General features: G+C 49.7%; 1 protein-coding gene across 1 annotated transcript in view; it reads right to left on the bottom strand.

Moving 5' to 3' along the window:
• Positions 1 to 19,160, bottom strand: part of TCERG1L (transcription elongation regulator 1 like) — a 102,407-nt gene that overhangs the window by 28,481 nt on the left and 54,766 nt on the right. Inside the window, exons 5-7 of the mRNA XM_075717914.1 lie at positions 10,430 to 10,555; positions 2,869 to 2,963; positions 1,531 to 1,619 (exon numbers count right to left, since the gene is read on the bottom strand). Coding sequence (XP_075574029.1) covers positions 1,531 to 1,619; positions 2,869 to 2,963; positions 10,430 to 10,555 — 310 coding nt within the window. The remainder of the gene's footprint in view (positions 1 to 1,530; positions 1,620 to 2,868; positions 2,964 to 10,429; positions 10,556 to 19,160) is intronic.

Raw genomic sequence — 19,160 nt, 5'->3', positions numbered from 1 at the left:
CATTAAAAGTTATGGTCTAGCTACTTCTAACAGGTGCTTGGTGATGTCACATCCACCACGGGTCCTGCAGAAGCAGGGAGACAACCTACGGGTGGGGAGTGATGGAAGTAAATTCAGGATTTGTTGAATTGGTGTCGCAACACCTAGTTTCAGCCTACCAGAAAAAATTGTAAATTGTGATTGAAGCGCTCTACAGGCATGCTCCATGTTCCACCACGAGCCACGGGCATACAAGACATTGTCACCTCGGAACATGGGACAACTGTCAGCATGAGGACTATGCCCCATTCCTCTGCTCCCACGGACCAGATTTGGATGCTTTTTCTCACACCCAGAGTACTCACTGGGTCACTGAACAGTCCCCTGGAAAACCAAAAATGTAAGGTTTCTCCTTAGACATTAAAATATCACAGGTTTGGACCTGAGAGTGGTGTGCTTCGGTGGAGGCACGGGCTGCCCATTCACCCCTCAGCAGACGCTGCTGGAGAAGAGGGGGTGCTGTGAGAAATGATTGGCCTAAGTTACACATTTATGATATTAAGTGGGACATCGGACTGTGCTTACTGGTTTGCAAAATGGCACAATATAATAGTAATAAATAATGGCCCATATCTACATGGAGTGCCTTAGCCAAAGATCCCACAGATGTCAGCCACTGACTATAACCTGATTGTTAATTGGTTTAGTGGTGGACTTGGTAGTGTTAGGTTAATGGTTGGACTGGATGATCTTAAAGGTCTTTTCCGACCTAACTGATTCCATGATTCTATTCATCCAGCATCACAATGCATACGGGTAAAGGAGGTAAAAAAATCCTTCTAGTCAACCATTCAGGACAGAAAGTGGGGAAAGTTTTTATCTATTTAAAAATGACACAAGAGCTTTAGTTACCCAACGTGGAGTTACCTGAATGGGAACGTGGTCAGGAAACCCAGGTCATGAGACACAACCTATTTTCACTGATACAACCTGAAATCAACACTGAGCTTGCAAGACAGTAAGAGTCATCCACTGCCAATGAAATAATGGGGAGAGAAAGAGGACCTGGCCCTAAAAAGCAAGAACATTTCTCACAGACCTTGTATTTCCCCTTTGATCCATCCAAGCACCATCCAAGCTGGATCCTCGGCACGTGCGAGACGCGGTGAGGCAGAGCCCAAGGAGCACGGCTGAGCACGGCCTGGCTCACAGCCGGCCAGCGGCAACGCATGCCCACAAAAACAGAGAAACCCGCAGTCGCCTTCTGCCAGAGCCGGTCCCTGGCTGAGCCGGAGCTCCGCAGCACGCTGCCCTTACCTCGCACAGCCCGGGGAGCTGGCTCACGCCGTCTTTGCGGCTGCCTCCCCGCATTTTCCTTAAGTACGTAATTAATGAGGAAAAGCTCCAGCGGAAGCTGGAACAGGAACCCAGCATCGCTACTTAACACCCAGGGTAGCGCGTTTCCCCCGCGTACCAGACCACTAATGCACGCTTGGCAAGGGAAACGGCGCCGACGAATGGCTTCTAGCAGGTCCGATTGCATTTGCTTACCATGGTGATCCTGGCACTGGAGTGGATGCCACGGGCTTGCTGCCGTTTGATGTGCTGTCATCCTCATTTACTAGGTTAAAAGAATGATCCTTGAAAGACAGATAGAGATTAGTCAACAAACAAAGCCGAGGCAGAGGACTGTTACTGCTACACAAAGCACTCCCTTTACCTTGGAGCGGATCACCCCGATTGCCATTATTCCACGAGCAGCTCTATGAACAACCGGCCACCTTGACAACAGCCCAGATAAACGGGAAATAATGAAAACATCGCCCCGCTTATGGTAATACAAATGAAAAACCAGTAGATATGCTTTTGTCCAGGCCAGTCGCTCGCGTGGGACAGCAGGTCTAACTCTGTGTATTGCAATAGCAAGGAAAGCCGCCCCGTCAGAAGCGAAGCGCGGGGAGTGACGCCCGTCCGGACGAGGGCAGGGGCAGGCAGGAGGGTGCTCCCGCCCCGGGTCTGTGCACAAAGCAGCAGGGCACGCAGCAGAGCGGTGGGGAAACGGCCAGGGAAGGGGTGCGGGTGGCACACGTGGCAAGAAAATGCTCGTACCAGCTCCAGCGTGTGACCGAAGGGAACCACGGGCACGGGTGCAACGGGAGCAGCTGAGCGAGCCCGGGGAGCACAGGCTGCTCTGCAGAGCTCCGCACCCTCGCTGCCGTCACTGGCTGCTCGCTTCCAGCAGTTTTCCTGGGACTTCCCGAAGACAGAATGTCCTGGTTTGGGCTGGGATAGAGTTAATTTTCTTCCCAGGAGCAGGCACAGTGCTGTGGTTTGGATTTAGGAGGAGAATAACGCTGATAACACGCTGATGGTTTAGTTGTTGCTCAGCGCTGCTTATGCCAGGCAAGGACTTTCCAGCTTCCCCTGCTCTGCCAGGGGCACAAGGAGCTGGGAGGGGGCACAGCCAGGAGAGCTGACCCCAACTGCCCCAAGGGCCATTCCATCCCATCTGGCGTCATGGGCAGTATAGAAACTGGGGGGGTTGGCCGGGGAGCAGCGATCGCTGCTGGGAACTGGCTGGGCATCGGTCGGCGGGTGGGGAGCAACTGCATTGGGCAGCACTTGCTCTGTATATTATTATTGTTATTATCATTATTATATTGTTATTATTATCATTACTATTTTACTTTATTTCAATTATTAAACTGTTCTTATCTCAGCCCAGGAGTGTTTCTCACTCTCACTCCTCCGATTCTCTCCCCCATCCCATCGGGGCAGGGCAGTGAGCGATGGCCGCGTGGTGCTGAGCTGGGGCTGGGGCTGAACCAGGACATTTGTGCAGTTCAATAGTTTAAAGAGGTTTTTAAAAGAAGAAACTCCAAGGCAGACCTTATCACCATCGCTCTCCACAGGGGTACTCTTCCTCTCCGCATGTAAAATCAAGGTCGGTGGGCAGGAGGATCTACTCGATTCTTTGCCATTATCTGTGAGGGGAAAGGATTTCTTTTTAATGTGCAGTAAGTACATTCCCAACAAGCCAAAACTGGCGAAGAACAAACCAACCTCTCCCTGCGGCTCTGAGCCTCCTCTCCTCACCTCCTCCTCCTCACTCAGCCCCGTATTTACACGCATACGTGTGTGCTGAGGACCGTATCGCCCTTCTAGGCATCATGCTGCATTTTAATGGGACACATTCATATACTTTAGAGTGAGGCTTTTATTGCACGGAGCTTTTTCTCCTGCTTTCCCTGAACCCAAAACTTTTTTTCCACGGGCACATCCCCTTTTCCCCGGGGGCACGGCCGCCCCCCCGCAGCAGCAGCCTCCCCCCAAGGGGCTGAGGGCTGGCCAGCCCCTCTCCTCCCAGCCAGGAGATATTGGTGCGCTCTGGTTAACCTCTGCGGCAACCGCCGATGAGCGTTTAATTGCATTTCCACTGCAAGCAGCTGTAAGAACGCGTTCCTCTCCTTTACAAACAGCTGCCTCCATCCTCGAAACGCTGAACACAAGAAAGTGCTTCTACTGGCTACAAAATGGGTACGCCTCCGTAAGAGAGGCTGTAATAGGCAGCAAGGACAGGCAAAAAGGCAGCAGGTATGAGACGCAGACCTAACAATCACAAAAAAGTAGTTTTCACAGTAAGAAATACTAAGAAAGTCATCATTTTTTTTAATCTGGGATTTTTTTTTTTTTTTTTTTTTTTGTCGTCTTGTCCTTCCACTATTCTTAAAACACCTATTTGGGAGTTTGAGCAAGGATGCTCTCGAGTCACCTGGCCCATCCCGCCGCAGCAGGGAGGACAAGGTGCATCTATTCTGTGTACGTTCAGCAGTCCCAGGGAAAGCATATACAGCCCCCTCCCTCTCGCTCCTCCCAACCACGGCCATCGCCTTTGCTCAGGTGGAACAGAGCAGGGACAGCAATGACCCCATGCCACAGCACTTGGATTTCTACCCTAAAGCCTGCAAAATTTTAGGCGGAGTTGAAACATCATCATTTTTTGTCGCTTAACTCAATCATGATAAAAACTGGATGAGCGATATATAATCGTAATCAAGCATTGCCACGCCTACGTGCCTGAAGAGTTCCAGCACAGCAGTTACATTGCCAAAGGAGGCTCAGACCATTTGGGAATGGGGACCACAACCATCCATCCCTGCCGGCACGCGTGCGTGCACGGCTCTGCACCCCCAGCCCCCTGCCCGGCTTTGCAGACACCCACCCTGCACCCAGCCACCGTGCACGGCCGGCACGGGCTCCCGGGAGAGCTCCAGTGCAACGACAGGCTGCAAATACAGGGTAATACTACCAGTAGTGAGAGTGCTACGACAAGGACAAGCCACGACGTACCTCAGCCCTTATCCTTCTCAAGAGCCACGGAGCACCTTCTGTCTGCCACCTGGACTAAAATTGCGGTGTAGTAGCTTCAAGAAACTGTTTGCAAGCACTGCTTTTCCAGGACTGCACATCATGTAGCAGATTCACACGTCAAAATACCATTCAATTCATTTTAGAATAGAATAGATTAGAATCACTAAGGCTGGAAAGGACCTCTAAGATCATCAGCCCAACCATCAACCCAACACCCCCATGCCCACTAAACCATGTCCCCAAGTGCCACCTCTGCCCGTTTTTTGAACCCCTCCAGGGATGGGGACTCCCCCACCTCTCTGGGCAGCCTGTTCCAATTCTTGACCACCCTTTCTGTAAAGAAATTTTTCCTAATTTCCAACCTAAACCTCCCCTGGCACAGCTTGAGCCCATTTCCTCTCCTCCTATCACTGGTTACTTGGGAGAAGAGCCCAACACCCCCTCCCTGCCCCCTCCTGTCAGGAGCTGCAGAGCGGTAAGGTCTCCCAATTAAAATTACTCAGACTACAGACCAGGCATACATGTAACAGGAACTACACCGAGGAAAAGGCCGGAGTCTCAGCCATTGGACTCTGCTTCACCGTGGACTATATCCCAACAATAACACATCGCCACACGCGAGCGCTTGGAAAGGCAGGAGGCGGCTGCTGGTGCTGGCAAACAGGGGCAGCAGCCACGACAAAGCCCCGTGTGAGGAAAGCAAATGCAGCGAAAGCACAGCCGAGCACCGGGGATGCTTCTTGCAGTCACTGCTCTCTCAGATCTGGAGGCACAGAGCACCTCACTTAAATTTAACTCTGCTATTATATTCCCCAGCTCTAAAACATGGCAGAAGAAAGACGACGTGCAGCTTCTCAACTGTTTCATGGAGGTCATTTCATTACCTTGCCCTGCGTTTTCCCATCACTCCGACCCTCCCACTGCTGCTCCCCTGGGATACCCTTGGTGCTTGTCCTGCGCTCCCATGGCACGCTACGAGCCAGCCCTTGGCACTGCCCTGCGTGGCACGGCAGGCACAGTGTGTCCTGTACAGCCTCCCTCCTTTCTGGCAAGGCTTTGAAACCAAAATATTAGCGTGCCTTCTGGAAACGTCTTTGTAGAGGATGAAAGGAACCTTGAGACATCCCCCTCTGCAGCAAACGTTCCTTTGCCAGTCACTGACTTTGCAGCAATTTAAAGGTAGCTGGAACAGGTTTGGGATGGGTTTTGCAGAAACTCAGCTGGCGCTGGCCACATCCTGCAGAAACACAGCTGGTGCTGGCCACGTTTTGCAGAAACGCAGCTGGGCTGGCCATGTTTTGCAGAAACGCAGCTGGCACTGGCCATGTCCTGCAGAAACACAGCTGGATCTGGCCATGTCCTGCAGAAACACAGCTGGCGCTGGGCTCAGGGCACCGCGGCTGACCATGCCCTGGGAGCCTTTGAGGGCAACGCTGCTGAGCGGTGCGGTACGTCTCGGCATTCCTGAGCTCTCGATTCTTCTGCTCTTGCCATGAAATAGTCCCTGAAGCAACACCTCCGGAAGGCCAATTAGCTGCTGATGAAACGGCCACAAACAAATTGCTGTTCAGATTCTGTCACTCGAACACGGAGCAGCTGGACATGGAGCAACACGCTTGGGAAACGGTGCTTAACAGACCTGAGATTTATTTTTCCTTTTAATAGGGAAATCACATCAACCCCTCTTCCAGCTCTGCTTCTTTCTCTTTTTAACTATTTCTCTAATCCTATAAAAAAAGGATTTTTATTATTACTACAATTCTAATTCTTTTATAGTCTTCATTATCATATTGGTTTAAGAAGTAGCCAAGATCTTTCACTCATGTATATGCATATGCACACGTGCACGAGGAACAAGAGAACACATTTACCTAGCTGATGTCAACTTTTAATTAATCCTGACAAGCATTAATACAAAGACATAAATGTCAACTGGCAGATTTAAACAAACTGTTGCACAAGTGAAATTCAGCAGAGGAGTTTCCCACCGCCGACGCTGAAGAAATGAAATAGGAGAGAGGAACTAAAGCACCCTCGCACAGCTCCGGGAGCTCCGGTTCGACGCAAAGGAAGGTACGACATACGGCGTAATCGCTTTTGTCGCCGCTGCTCTTACCCTGCTTTTTAGTAACTGAAGATTGGCTTGAAGCACGGAGCACGGCGGTACCGGTGCGGCGCCAGCCGGGAGGCTCTCGTGCACGGGCAGCCGCTCTCGCTCCTGTGTGAACCTTACACATCTTCGGTGCGGAGACACTCGGCGCTGCCAACGCCCGAGGCAACCTCTCTTTTTTTTCTTCCTCCTTTGACAAGCTCCTTCGCAGCATCTGGACTGGAAAGCTGAAGCCCCAGGGAGGGGCTTGGGTGCTGCGGCTTTTGCTCGAAATAGAGCATCACCGGCGCAGCACACGTCGGTCAACTTCTGCAGCACGCGGTTCATTAGTGAAATACACTTCCCCAAAATCTTGGACAGTCAGCACATATAAAATAAGATGGAAATAAAAAAAATAAAATAACAGAAGAAAGTCCTGAAACTCGTTGTGCACGTCAGGAGTCATTTATTTTTATATCCGTAGTTGAACCTTGCGACCGTTTTCCCTAAGTATGATGCCAAGAGAAGAACAATTGAAGGTTGCGTTTCCCCCCTGGAGCTCAGGAGTCCCCAGCCCACCTGGGGGCAGGGAGCGCTCCCCGGGCTCAGGCTCGCTGTGCTACGGAGGGACGCCGAGCTCCCGAAAAGCGCGGCGGTGGAGCTGCAAGGGCGGAGGCGGCAGGAGGGCTGCGGGGAGCCCGCGCTGCTGACCCGCTCTGCTTTCCGAGGAGGACGTCAAGCGGACCGTGGCTAGGGCTCCTTAGATCATTAAAGATTTCTTCTCCCCTGCACAGGCTGGGAAAGGCCAGCCAGCAAGACGCGTGTTCACCCTCCGCTGGCAATGGGCACGCGGCTTTGCTCAGGTCTACTCTTCTCCCACTAATCAGCCTCCACCCCGCCACCACCGCTCCTTAACTTAAGTGCATAAACTAAACTGCAGCCTGACAATTAAGCTACCGCGACATATTTCCAACATAATCACGCACCTTTTTTTTTTTTTTTTCCCCCTAAACTTAGCAGCATAATTACTAATGATGTGTTCCCGCGCTTGCTGTAACGCTGCCGAAGGATGCGCTGGAGACGGGAGGATAAAGATATCTGATTAAAGAGACTTCTCTGAGGCTCCACGGCAGGTAGAGAGACATGAATAATTCACGGTATGAAAAGTAAAGGTGAAGTAGCAAAACTATCTTGGGTATATTGCAGAGGATGTAGGTGTATGATCATAAACATATTATTAAAAGCAGAATTAGAGAAGGAGAGGAAGAGGGAAGATTGACTCATGCCACAAGAATCTATGGACAAGAGTGAAGAAAAATTTGGTTGTCAAAGGTATTTAGAGGCCAAACCTCCATTAATCTCAAAAGAAGTTTAAAATTTTGATGCTAAGTGTTTCCGAGAACCGGATTTACTTCAAGTGCACGCATCTAAACACTCAGTTTTTATTATCCCACCAGTATCTCTGCAGGTCAGTTCTGTTTCTCCCTACAACCTTATTGCTTTTGTTTTTTGAGATTTTCCTAAAACGTATCTGACTGATTCACAATTCCTCCTCTGTTGGTTCTTGCCCAAGCCAAGTGTGGGATTCCAGTGCCGGCTGCGTCAGCCAGGCCCACGCCCCCTCGGCGGGCGGGGATCCCACCTTCACCCATCATCACTGCTTCAGGGAAACCGATCCTGCGCCTGCTCCTGCCTGCATGCTGCATTTCACCCTCCAATTCGTGTCTGTCTTCTGCTTTGACCAGTTTCGCCGTGCCCTGCCGAACACTCCGTCTCCCCTCTTAGAACAAGTCTCCTTGAGCAGTGCTTTTTTCCCTTCTGCAGCAACGTCTTCCCAATCGCCCCTTTATTTTTCTGGAGTTTTGTAATGGTTTTCTGGTTTTCTCTCAGACAGAGTTAATTTTCTCCGTAGCAGCTGGTACAGGGCTATGTTTTGAATTTGTGCTGGAAGCCGTGTTGGTAGCACGGTGATGTTTTAGCTATTGCTGAGCAGTGCTGACACGGAGTCAAGGACCTTTCTGCTCCTCACCCCACCCCAGCAGCGAGCAGGCGGGGGGCACAAGGAGCTGGGAGGGGACACGGCCGGGACAGCTGAGCCCAGCTGGGCTATATCCCAACAAGGGATGTTCCATACCGTACGGCGTCATGCTCAGCACATAGAGCTGGGGGAAGAAGAAGGAAGGCGGGGACGTTCGTAGTGATGGCGTTTGTCTTCCCAAGTCACCGTTGGGCGTGATGGAGCCCTGCTCTCCTGGAGATGGCTGAGCACCCGCCTGCCCAAGGGCAGCACTGAATGAACCCCTTGGTTTGCTTTGCTTGCACATGCAGTTTTTGCTTTCCCTATCAAACTGTCTTTATCTCAACCCACGGGTTTTCTCACTTTTACCCTTCCAATTCTCTCCCCCATCCCACCGGGGTGGAGCTCTATTGCCAGCTGGGGTTAAACCGCAACAGAAATATATCTGATATGAAATATATTAGAAAACACAATTTCAGTCTTCAACAAGCAACCAGCTGTAGATCAGCATGACCCTTGCAGAGATCTTCATCTTTCTGTCCCTGCAGTCTTTGAACAGTTTTAATATCTCCTCCGTCTCACTTGCTTCTGACAAGGAAGCAAGTCAATACAATTCTTGGTGACTTTAAGGAGGAGCGTGCAGGTCTTCAAGAACAATAACTGTATAGATGATAAAAGAAGTAGGTGTTTACCAAAAGCAAACCAAACCACACAAGAAACTTGTCTGGTTTCAAAATTGAAGTATGTCAAAAGAGAAGTGTATGAACTTTCGTTCAGTTTTAAGGTCTGTGTCATAAAATTTTCAGCAATTTCCAGACAGAGCTGGAATACTCAGCAACATAAATTCAGTCAGAGGATATTATTCAAGACAGGTAGAGCAGCAGGCAGACCTGCTTCAAAGGGAGCCTCCAGCTCCACTTATGGATTTGCCTAGCACAGCTGACCACAAAGTATTTTATGAAACTTTTATCTTAGCCATGGATAGAGCCGGCGAGCCTGAGGTACCCACGAAGGAAACAGTTTAGCTGGACGAGTGAGAGCTTCTATACCAAAAATCTGTACATGAGCAAACGCAGTACAAGTGCATTCATTTCTAGTATGCAACCTTTCAACACCTCCACAACCGTGTTAATCCCTAGGTGTGAAGGATCAGCTAAATCACGCCTGAACTGATACCTAGTAATTCCTGATAAACACCAGGGTTTTTTTTCCATGAAACATGGCCGGGAAGGTGCGTTCAGGACCCCGTGGTGCCGCACAGCCGGCAAGGGCTGGCTGGCACCCTTCTCCATGGCTGTGTGCACCCAGGTCAGGCAGAAGAACAACCCGTCCAGCCCCATCACGGCGTCTCACCTCCATTAACAGAGCTCATGACTTCACGATGACAGTATTGTAAGAGGAATTTCGCATTAGTAGGAAAGACGTTCGCAATTTCCTATAAAAATCTGATGGCTTTTTGATCGTGATTTGCAACGCCTATGTGCGAATCTAAAGCAAGCCACAAGACCTCCTCCAGCCGTTGGGAACAGCACTGCCCCTCCTCTCATGACAACACACAGACATTTACATGACAGTGAATAAACCAGTTTTATCGCACAGCACAGCATAAAGCATCCTCGGAGGCTTCAGCCAAAGAGCCTTCATGGAGCAACTATCCAAAAGATAACCACATTATCACTGTAATGCTGCTGAATACCACTGGCATGGGAAATGAAAAGCCCAAGGACGTTTCAGAAACTTGCCTTTTGTGTCATCAAATGCAAAGCTGCTGCCAGTTGCCAGACCGAGTACACAGGATCTGAAACACTCTGAACACGCTCGTAATTAGCTAAAGCAAATGTCATAAAATTTGAGCCGATTTTACAAGGGTCCCCCACTTCCATGCGTTATGGAAAGGATGGCTTGGTTGGAGGCATGCAAATACACAACGTATACTTCAGTGATATAATCGGTATATAGAAACATAAACAGACCTGGTAATGTCTGATCCACCAAATTGGTTGCCATGAACGTCACCGCCGGTGCAGACACAGCAGTTACCCGGGTGACTTGCGTCGGCATCAAAGGACCCACATGAGCATCCATTCTGGAGGCAGAACCTGCATTCAAACCATAAGGAAACCTTTTTTTCCCCCAGTAAACAAAAATGTCTTTAAAAAACTCACTTTTTTTTTCAGCCTGATTTCACAGAATGCTCTTCTAACCTCCTGTGAGACATTGCTCTCTATACCCGTTTGCATGGTTAAAATAATAACGTTTGCGTTTAGGTAGGTCTAGCCTGGCCATGACATCCACTGATTGCCAGCAAACAAGCACTGGCGGAAATTTTAAATTAATAAAAATGCGGCCCTCAAAATAAGAATTTGCAATGATATATTAACGCTTTCAGAACAGATTACAGCAAGCTCAGTTTTCTTATGTAAGACATAAATAAATAACACACCTCCAGTTTCTACTGTTACTCATCACAAACTCTTTGTGTCCCACTCCATCCACGGGAAATTATTTTGCCAATAATTTAAAACGGCAGCTTTATCCAAGGGAATCACAGCCTGCTCAGACAATTCACAAAACAGAAAATCACTAAATTGCTCATATACATTATTCATGATAAAGTAGTAATCCAGGTCTGCTGCTAAAACTGTGCTAATTAAGCCAGGCCACTTAACGCTTGCGAATTCGTGGCTATTGCCGAACTTGAGGCCAAAGCTTGAACATTAGTTTCCCATTAACTGTGCGCGAAACCTTTTTTCAGAAACTGAAAGACCCGCACCACATCACCTCATTTCAGAGGTAAATTCAGGTGTCCCATCAGCAGTCCGCACACCCCCTTCACGAGCCACCATTTCAAAACTGAACTGGCAGTAGGGACATATCCCCACTTTAAGGCAGACTGGGAATAATATCTTATTTCCCTAGCGTGAGCCAAGCTGCAGAATTTCCTGCCCTTCCGTTTCACTGACTACTCTTGTGCTGTCAAACACTCCTCATCCCGACTTCCCTGCATTTCGCAGTAATACGGATCATTTCTGGAACCTTCACTCTGTTAGAAAAACTCACTCGCACGCTATAAACCTCTTCATCGATTTTTGTTGCTCGGATTCCAGGTGCCAAAGCAGGTTATTAAACGTAACTCTCACCAACATGGGGACACCAGTTGTCTTTTTTGAATGCAACTATAACCACATTTAATCATTAAAAAGGTCACTTTTTCTTCCTCAGAGCTAGCCTTGGGTGTTGTCTAGGCTAGCGATACCATGGGAGGGTACGTCTCTGTTGCTTTGCGCCGTGGATCAGCACAGCCGTCCCGGCCGGGGCAGAGGCACCGTCCCTGTCTGCAGCCAGAGCTGTACGATGCGCACCGGCTACCCGCACTTGCAAAGGCACGACGCGTTCAAAAGGAGGGTATTTTAGCAACAATAATAATGATGATGCTAAGTATGCTAATGAAGCATGCATTTTGCATTTAGACATACATTCTATTGAATATAATCTGAATTACCTGTATGAGTAAAATAAAACATGCATCATGAAATTCGCGGTCATTTTTCCTCTTCTCCATCCCCTTGTCTCCCACCCCCATGACCAGGAGGCAGCAGTGGAAGCCAGAAACTCTCCAAGAAAAGATAAATCTGAGTATTTTGTAGTAGATTGTTCAAATGAAGAAGAAAGTAGAAACTGGGACTGCAGAAAGCCTAAAAAAAGCCCCGTTTACACCCTTCAGAGACTGCCCGGCAGCATGTCCGTGGACCTGCCATCTATTTCTGTCTTCACCCTGAATCCCTAAGCGCAGCGCTTTCTGTAATGTGGAAAGGTCTCTCTTGAAAACTGAAGGTCATCCTGTTATTTTAAAAGATTCCTGTTGGTCCAAGCAATGTCAAACATCTGCTTTTGCCCAGCTGGAAGTACAAAGTCCACAATTACTACGGAAACAGGGAAAGCCCATGTCTTCTACCCAGACCTGGTGACATTCTCTACAGAAATATAATTCCAGCAGCTGCGGGGCTATTTTCTTTCCTAGCCAGCATGTTTTCAAAGCTGCCATTTTAATGCACTTTCTCATGTTATCAATTACATGTTCCTGAGGGCGGACCGGAATTCAGGCTATCACCAGACTTTGTGGAATTCACTCTCCTAACAGGTGAAAAAGAATTTAAAACATAGTACATAATTTCAGTCAAATTCCATTTCTTAAATAATCTTTTGCAACAACAGAAATGCATATAAAATAATAAGTCTTATGAAAGAAATATCATTTTATAAAATTCGAAAGTCTTATTCCTAGAAAGGGTTAACGTGGCTAAAGAACCACTCAGGGAAAAGTTAATAATATGCCAAAAAAAAAAAAAAAAACCTTAGGAAAAAGTAGGAGGTTCATGAAGCTTTAGGAGTTGGGGCCAGAACGCCAAGTTCATTGCATGTTCAATAACGCATTTGCATGATACCAACTTGCTATTAGCCAGGGTATCTTACAGACATTACTTAGGAAAGGATGATTTATTCATTTTAAATGCAAATGCAACACCTCAGAAAACCATGACCCCCATCCAGCAAGGAAAAACTAAACGGGTTTCCAAATGTGTTGAGTGGAACGACCAGGAGGACAACTGCAATTTTTCTGTATGAGCAAGTGGAAGAGGATGCTTAGTCCCAATCAGCCGGGGGGGACCCCCCATTTACCTGCCCTTCGCCTCCTCCCCTCGAAGGACCACCAAACCCTCGCGACTCGGAGCAATGTCCGAACGCAGCATCACCCCTCTTCAGGAGCTGGCCGCGTTACGCCGGGCAACCCCTGAGCTCTGGGCTTCGCGGACGCGGGATCAGGCCTCGAGACAACTGAAAAGTCACCTTAGGAGAGCATTTTGCAAACAAACGCCCCTTGCACCATACACCCAGGAACATTTTCAGGTGCACGCATACCCCTATGCACAGCAAGAACCACCGGCCTCGCCGCTACCGCACAGCAGTATATCACATCCCTGTGCTCTTATTTCGGTGCCCTCCTCCTAAGAGGCTTGAAAATCATAAGAACGTAAGAAGCGCATTTAATATTTCCACGGGCTTCCTCCCACACTTCAGCCTTCACCTGCGCCTGCAGTACGGCCCTCCTAGGACAAGGATTAATTAGCAAGCCATCATCATGCCAGCCTGCTAGTGGAAGGGGAAGAAAAGAGGGAGCGAGGGGACAGTGCTGAGACTATTTTAACTTCCCAGGCCCGGCGGAGGTTCATAAAGGACGGACAACGGAAAAGACTACATGGCTCAAGGCACATGTAAAATTATACACACAAAGCACAGATTTTCTTAAGCAATAACTCAGGTGTACGTGTAAATGCGCGGTGCCACGTCTGAACTGGTGAGAGCCCGCCACGGACTTGCGGCGGTCTAGAGCAAAGCAAAACGGGTACCGAGGGGTGCTCCTAGATCGTTAACATCAACCGAGCCGGGGCGGAGGGGAGGCAGCAGCAAGACCGCTGTGAGCCACTGACCGTCCCGACAAAGCAGCTCCGTGCCGTTCCTCTGGCCGTCTCCTCCCCGGGACAGCAGCACGGGCTACTGGGGGAAGATTAATTGCAAGCAGCTGCAGGAAAAAACACCAGAAAAGGAAACATTTTACTATTTCTCTCTCTTTTTTTTTTTTGTTTTTCTTTTGGCCATTAAGCCAGAATAAGAGAAATTCTTGCAAGACGTGATCAGTAGCGTGATAGAGAAATTACCCTGCAAGGTACTGTGATAAATTTAACCCATATTTGCGTTGAAGAAAGAATGATAAATAAAGCATTTATGGAAGAGGAACAGGTCAGTGCGATGTTTGTTGTGCTACCTACAGCACAATAACGTAACTGGAGGCACTTGTAACTTGGCCATCTCTAACAAGACAGTGAACCATTTTCCAGCTCAAGATGATGTTTGGACCTGAGGCAACAACAGCTTCTTTTTTCTGCTTCTGTCAAAGCCCTTGGCAAAACTATTAACTTTGGTGAACTCTCTGGATATAAAGAAACGCTGAGGAACCATCAATTCCAACACTGAAGTCCCAGGTGCCTCTAATTATGTGGAGCAATCCATGCCACAGCAGCCGCGCAGCAGCCCCTCCAGTTTTACGGAGATGCCCGGCAGGACGCACGCATGAATGGACCGAAATTCTGGTTTCCATATCCTTGGAGACCATTTCTTAAGCTAGGATTTCCTTCTGTAACTTAGATGTACATTACTACGCAATTAATTCCGTGAGTAATATTTTAAAGAGCAAGAGCTGCTTGGCTTTCTTTGGCTTTTCAAATTAATTTTAATGACAACAAAGAGGACACTTTCATCCTACCGCTTCCAGAGTCATCAGAGACAGATTAAAATGGTATTTCATCATCTGGTCTCTTCTGATTCTGCTGAGGTACGTGCACATGAATGCCTTGCTGTCTACAACGATATACTCGGAAAAGGCTATGCAGCTGTTCCGAATTTATCCAAAATAACCGTCTTTAAAGATAACAACAAATTAAAAAATACTGGAGCCGAGCACGACCGGGAATCCCTGGCTTGTCCTTTTCCGCCTTTAAATTTGCAAACGGGGGAAAGGTTCACGCCTACAGGTGCGAACCTGTGCCCCCAAACGGGCTCAGCCCCGGTCCCCTCCTGCTGCTGAAGATCTCCCCAGGGGCACAGGCTTGTCTCAGGCTGCCCCACGCTTTCTGGACAAGCTCTCTGAGAGACGCAGAGCTGATCCTAAACCCGCCCCCGAGCACGGCCGGGCACCACGGCTCACACCGCCGCCAGATATTGGGGGCTGCGTTACCGTGCAGGGGAGAAAAATCACACCCGGCTCCAAAAACGTCACCGGTCCCATCCCACCGGCACTTCCCGTGCTTGCGGGAGCCCCCCGCACCGGGGCTCCGGCCACGCAGCGCATGAAGCATACGTGGGCTACACGTGCAGGCGCTCGAAGGTTCACCCCCAAATTCTGAGGTTTAAAGGGACACCAGGTAGGCGTAAGCATCCTTTACGGTATGCACGTGGATTTCCGTACACAAGCAATTCTCTACACCCAAAACTGGAATAACTTTCATCACGTGCTTAATTATCTCCCCATAGACAGACCCCTTGAGATGAGCTCTGCTCATCTCGCTACCACAGCGTATGCTGCGTGTGGAAACGTGACTTTCCATTATACAATTTCAGCTGCTTCTTTATGTTCATTTATTACCACATCCAGGAAAAATAAAATTATCAGTGCACCTTTTGATGTGATGGAAGCAACTAGCTCACAGCTTCCATCCATACTGGAGCCAAGCATATACATATATATACACATATATATATATTATTTCATACGTGCGGATTGAGTTCAACTGCTTACTTTAATTATATCTGATGCTCACCAAATAAGCTTGACTGATTTAAGGCAATCATAACCTTTAAGGAATAAATATTTATGCTTTCTAGGTCTTCGTGCTCATACACAGCAGTCTTTGCAATAGATGGATTTGGAATACAAATGCACTCTGTGGATTGAGTTTAATGCCATAATGCAACATAAGCTTGCAGTATGAACTGAAGATAACCTAGGCGGGAATAAGACCTAAACATGGGCTGTAAAGAACCTAAGACCCCCCCACACACACCCTGTGCATTTCATGATGACATTTAGGCAAATTTTACCACAAAACAATACTGAGGAGGGGGAGGATAAAAGTGATCTTTTCTATGAAGTTTCTGATTATTGTTAGAGCCAAGGAGCCCTGACTAGCAAGTCGTGCGTTTTGAGAACATCTGTCCATTTTTAAGATTATTTCAGTGCAGATGCATTTTACTGTCGCTTACAAGCACAAGCAACCTACATCTCAATTTAACTGCAACAAGGACGTTACAAGGACGAAGGAGGACAACAGCAGAGTGGAAGGATCAGAAATCTGAAGATCCTCTGCAAATGATACACCGCCCTGATTTGCATCCCCGACGAGCAGACGCCGATTTGCATCCCTGACGACGGAACCCAGGGTGCGGAGCTGGGGTGCCTGAGGCTCCGCTGCTGGGGCTGGGGCTCCCCTGCCCCCGTGCCCGGGGGCTCCACGCACCCGCCTCCGGCTTGCTGGTCCCCACAGCCGCGCCGCCAAGCCCCAGCTCAGGAACGGCTGCAAGCCACCGGCAGTGGAGCAGGAGGACCGCGCCGGGCACAGCTCCCGCGCTGGAGTCGCTCCCCTGCTCAGCAAACCCTCCCGGCAGCAAAAACCTTCCCAAGGCGAGCGGAGGGCGCAGCCAGCAAACAGCCCGGAGCCAGGGCTCCAGCGCTCGGCTCCCTGCCCCGGCTGGGGGGCAAGAGCCGCTTCGACCCCCAGGAACGTTTTCTCTCCTCTGCTCCCGGGCACGGGCAGCTCAGCGAGGCCAAGCCCCACAGCCGCTCCGGCCCAACCGGGAATGGTGATGACGGACAACCCCGACACCCGGCACGTCTGAACGGGCGTTTTCACACCGCTGCTTAAGCGCCTGAAGGAGAGAATGGGAAATTCCTCATCACATAACTGACCGGCTGCGCCTCCCGCAGCAGAAACCGCCGTCCCCAGGCACGCACCAGCAGTCAAATCAAATTAGACAGTAGATTTTTCCCGGAACAGAAAACTAACTTTTCCACCTTTGTTATTTCTAACCACCAGTATTTAAAGGCTATTCCTTTTTTTACCCCGTACCGTGCAGACAGATCACTGCTGCTCGCTCCCTCCTCTACTTGCTTCTGGCCAAAACAGACCTCAGGAGAGGGAGCAGATACATTACTGATGCTCGTGACCCGGTTGAAAGGCATAGGACAGATTTTCAGGGCAAAACTGTTCTTTATAAAAGTTTACTCCGTGCCTCAGCAGAGCCACCAGCTCTCATCACTCCATTACACAGCGCATGGATGTTAAGGAACCGCATTAACGGGAGTCACGCTGCCCACGGCAAAACAACGTGACCGGTCCTGGACCGCTCCGCAGCTGGCTACAGCAGTGGAGGTTTCCTGCTCCTGCTGTTAATTTGTAATTCTTAGCTTTTCCAATTAAACCATGGCACTTCCAGCATTATCTTAAAGTTAGCAGTTCGGCAAGGGTTGAAGCCTGATTTTCCTCACTGTGATTCAAGCAGCCTTTAACAGCACTGCACCCAAAAGAACAGGGGCCACGTCATTTAACGTATTCATATTGAAAATACCCACAGCACGGGCCTAAGCTTACCACCGGTGAAGTCAGTACAAGTCTCTGTTGAGCTTTATGGGCACTGAATCACGCTCCCGAAACCAGAGCTTTTCTTCCTGCAACACATTTGCCTCTTGCAGAGCTACTCTTTACGCCACGGGACGGAAGATCTTAATGCATTATTGAACAGCATAGTTTGTCATTCATATTTATTTCAGCTAAATATATCTCAGAACTTGTTTTTATTAACGGCTTTGTAAGACTGCCTCGCAAACGGCATCAATCGTAAGAGCACAACGTGCCCGGGTGACGGCGGCTGCACCGGGCGCATCGCACGCAGAGCCAACACAGCGGGGCGCTCAGCCTACGTGGGAATCAATCGGGATAACGTTTGTAAGAATTTCTAAAATTCGACTACGCGATTGAAATACTTGTTTGGTGAGAAACCCGCCATGAAACAGGCAATTGCGTTGCCTGCGGAGAAGGGCTCAGGGCTGGAGGGCCATCGCCACGCTGAGGGTGCTGCGGGGCGGCACTGCCCACCCGGTACCGCTCCCCGAGCACCCGGGATGCTTGCAAAGGTCCCCGGCTGCTCTGAAAGGACCAGCTGCCCTGACGCTGGGCTTTACGGACCGAACGCAGGGCAGGTGATGCTCTGCCGGCCGCGACGCCGTGCGCCGAAGACGGTTCCTCCTGCGTGGAAGCCGTGCGGCCGCAGCACAGCAGCAGCTCGGCTGCAGAGCCCCCCTGACCCGCCCTTACGCACGGCCAGGGCAAGGCTTTGCCTTTGGAACAAATGAGCGTGGAAATACCGGGTGCAAGGGTCAGACCGGGGCGGGGGTTTCCCCGCGTGGATACAGCCACGTCTGTTCACCTGCCCAGCAAAGCACAACCGCTGGTTGCTCCCAGCCAGTTCAGCCAAACCGCAGCCACGGCCGCCTGTGCTCCCCGCGGACACCAGCCACGGCACCTGGAGCACAGCTGGATGCTCCGGCAGCCAGCGACGGCCCAGCCTGCGCCGCCATCCCCTTCAGCAATTATCCTGGGCTGGGCTGGGATAGAGTTAATGTTCTTCCCAGGAGCAGGCACAGTGCTGTGGTTTGGATTTAGGAGGAGAATAACGCTGATAACACGCTGATGGTTTAGTTGTTGCTCAGCGCTGCTTATGCCAGGCAAGGGCTTTCCAGCTTCCCCTGCTCTGCCAGGGGCACAAGGAGCTGGGAGGGGGCACAGCCAGGAGAGCTGACCCCAACTGCCCCAAGGGCCATTCCATACCATACGGCGTCATGGGCAGTATAGAAACTGGGGGGGTTGGCCGGGGAGCAGCGATCGCTGCTGGGAACTGGCTGGGCATCGGTCGGCGGGTGGGGAGTAATTGCATTGGGCATCACTTGCTTTGGATATCATTATTATCATTATTATATTGTTATTATTATCATTACTATTTTACTTCATTTCAATTATTAGACTGTTCTTATCTCAGCCCAGGAGTGTTTCTCACTCTCACCCCTCCGATTCTCTCCCCCATCCCATCGGGGCA

This window comes from Pelecanus crispus, chromosome 10 (genome assembly GCF_030463565.1).
Source record: "Pelecanus crispus isolate bPelCri1 chromosome 10, bPelCri1.pri, whole genome shotgun sequence".
Lineage (NCBI taxonomy): Eukaryota > Metazoa > Chordata > Aves > Pelecaniformes > Pelecanidae > Pelecanus > Pelecanus crispus.
This window is presented reverse-complemented; position numbering and strand designations above follow the sequence as displayed.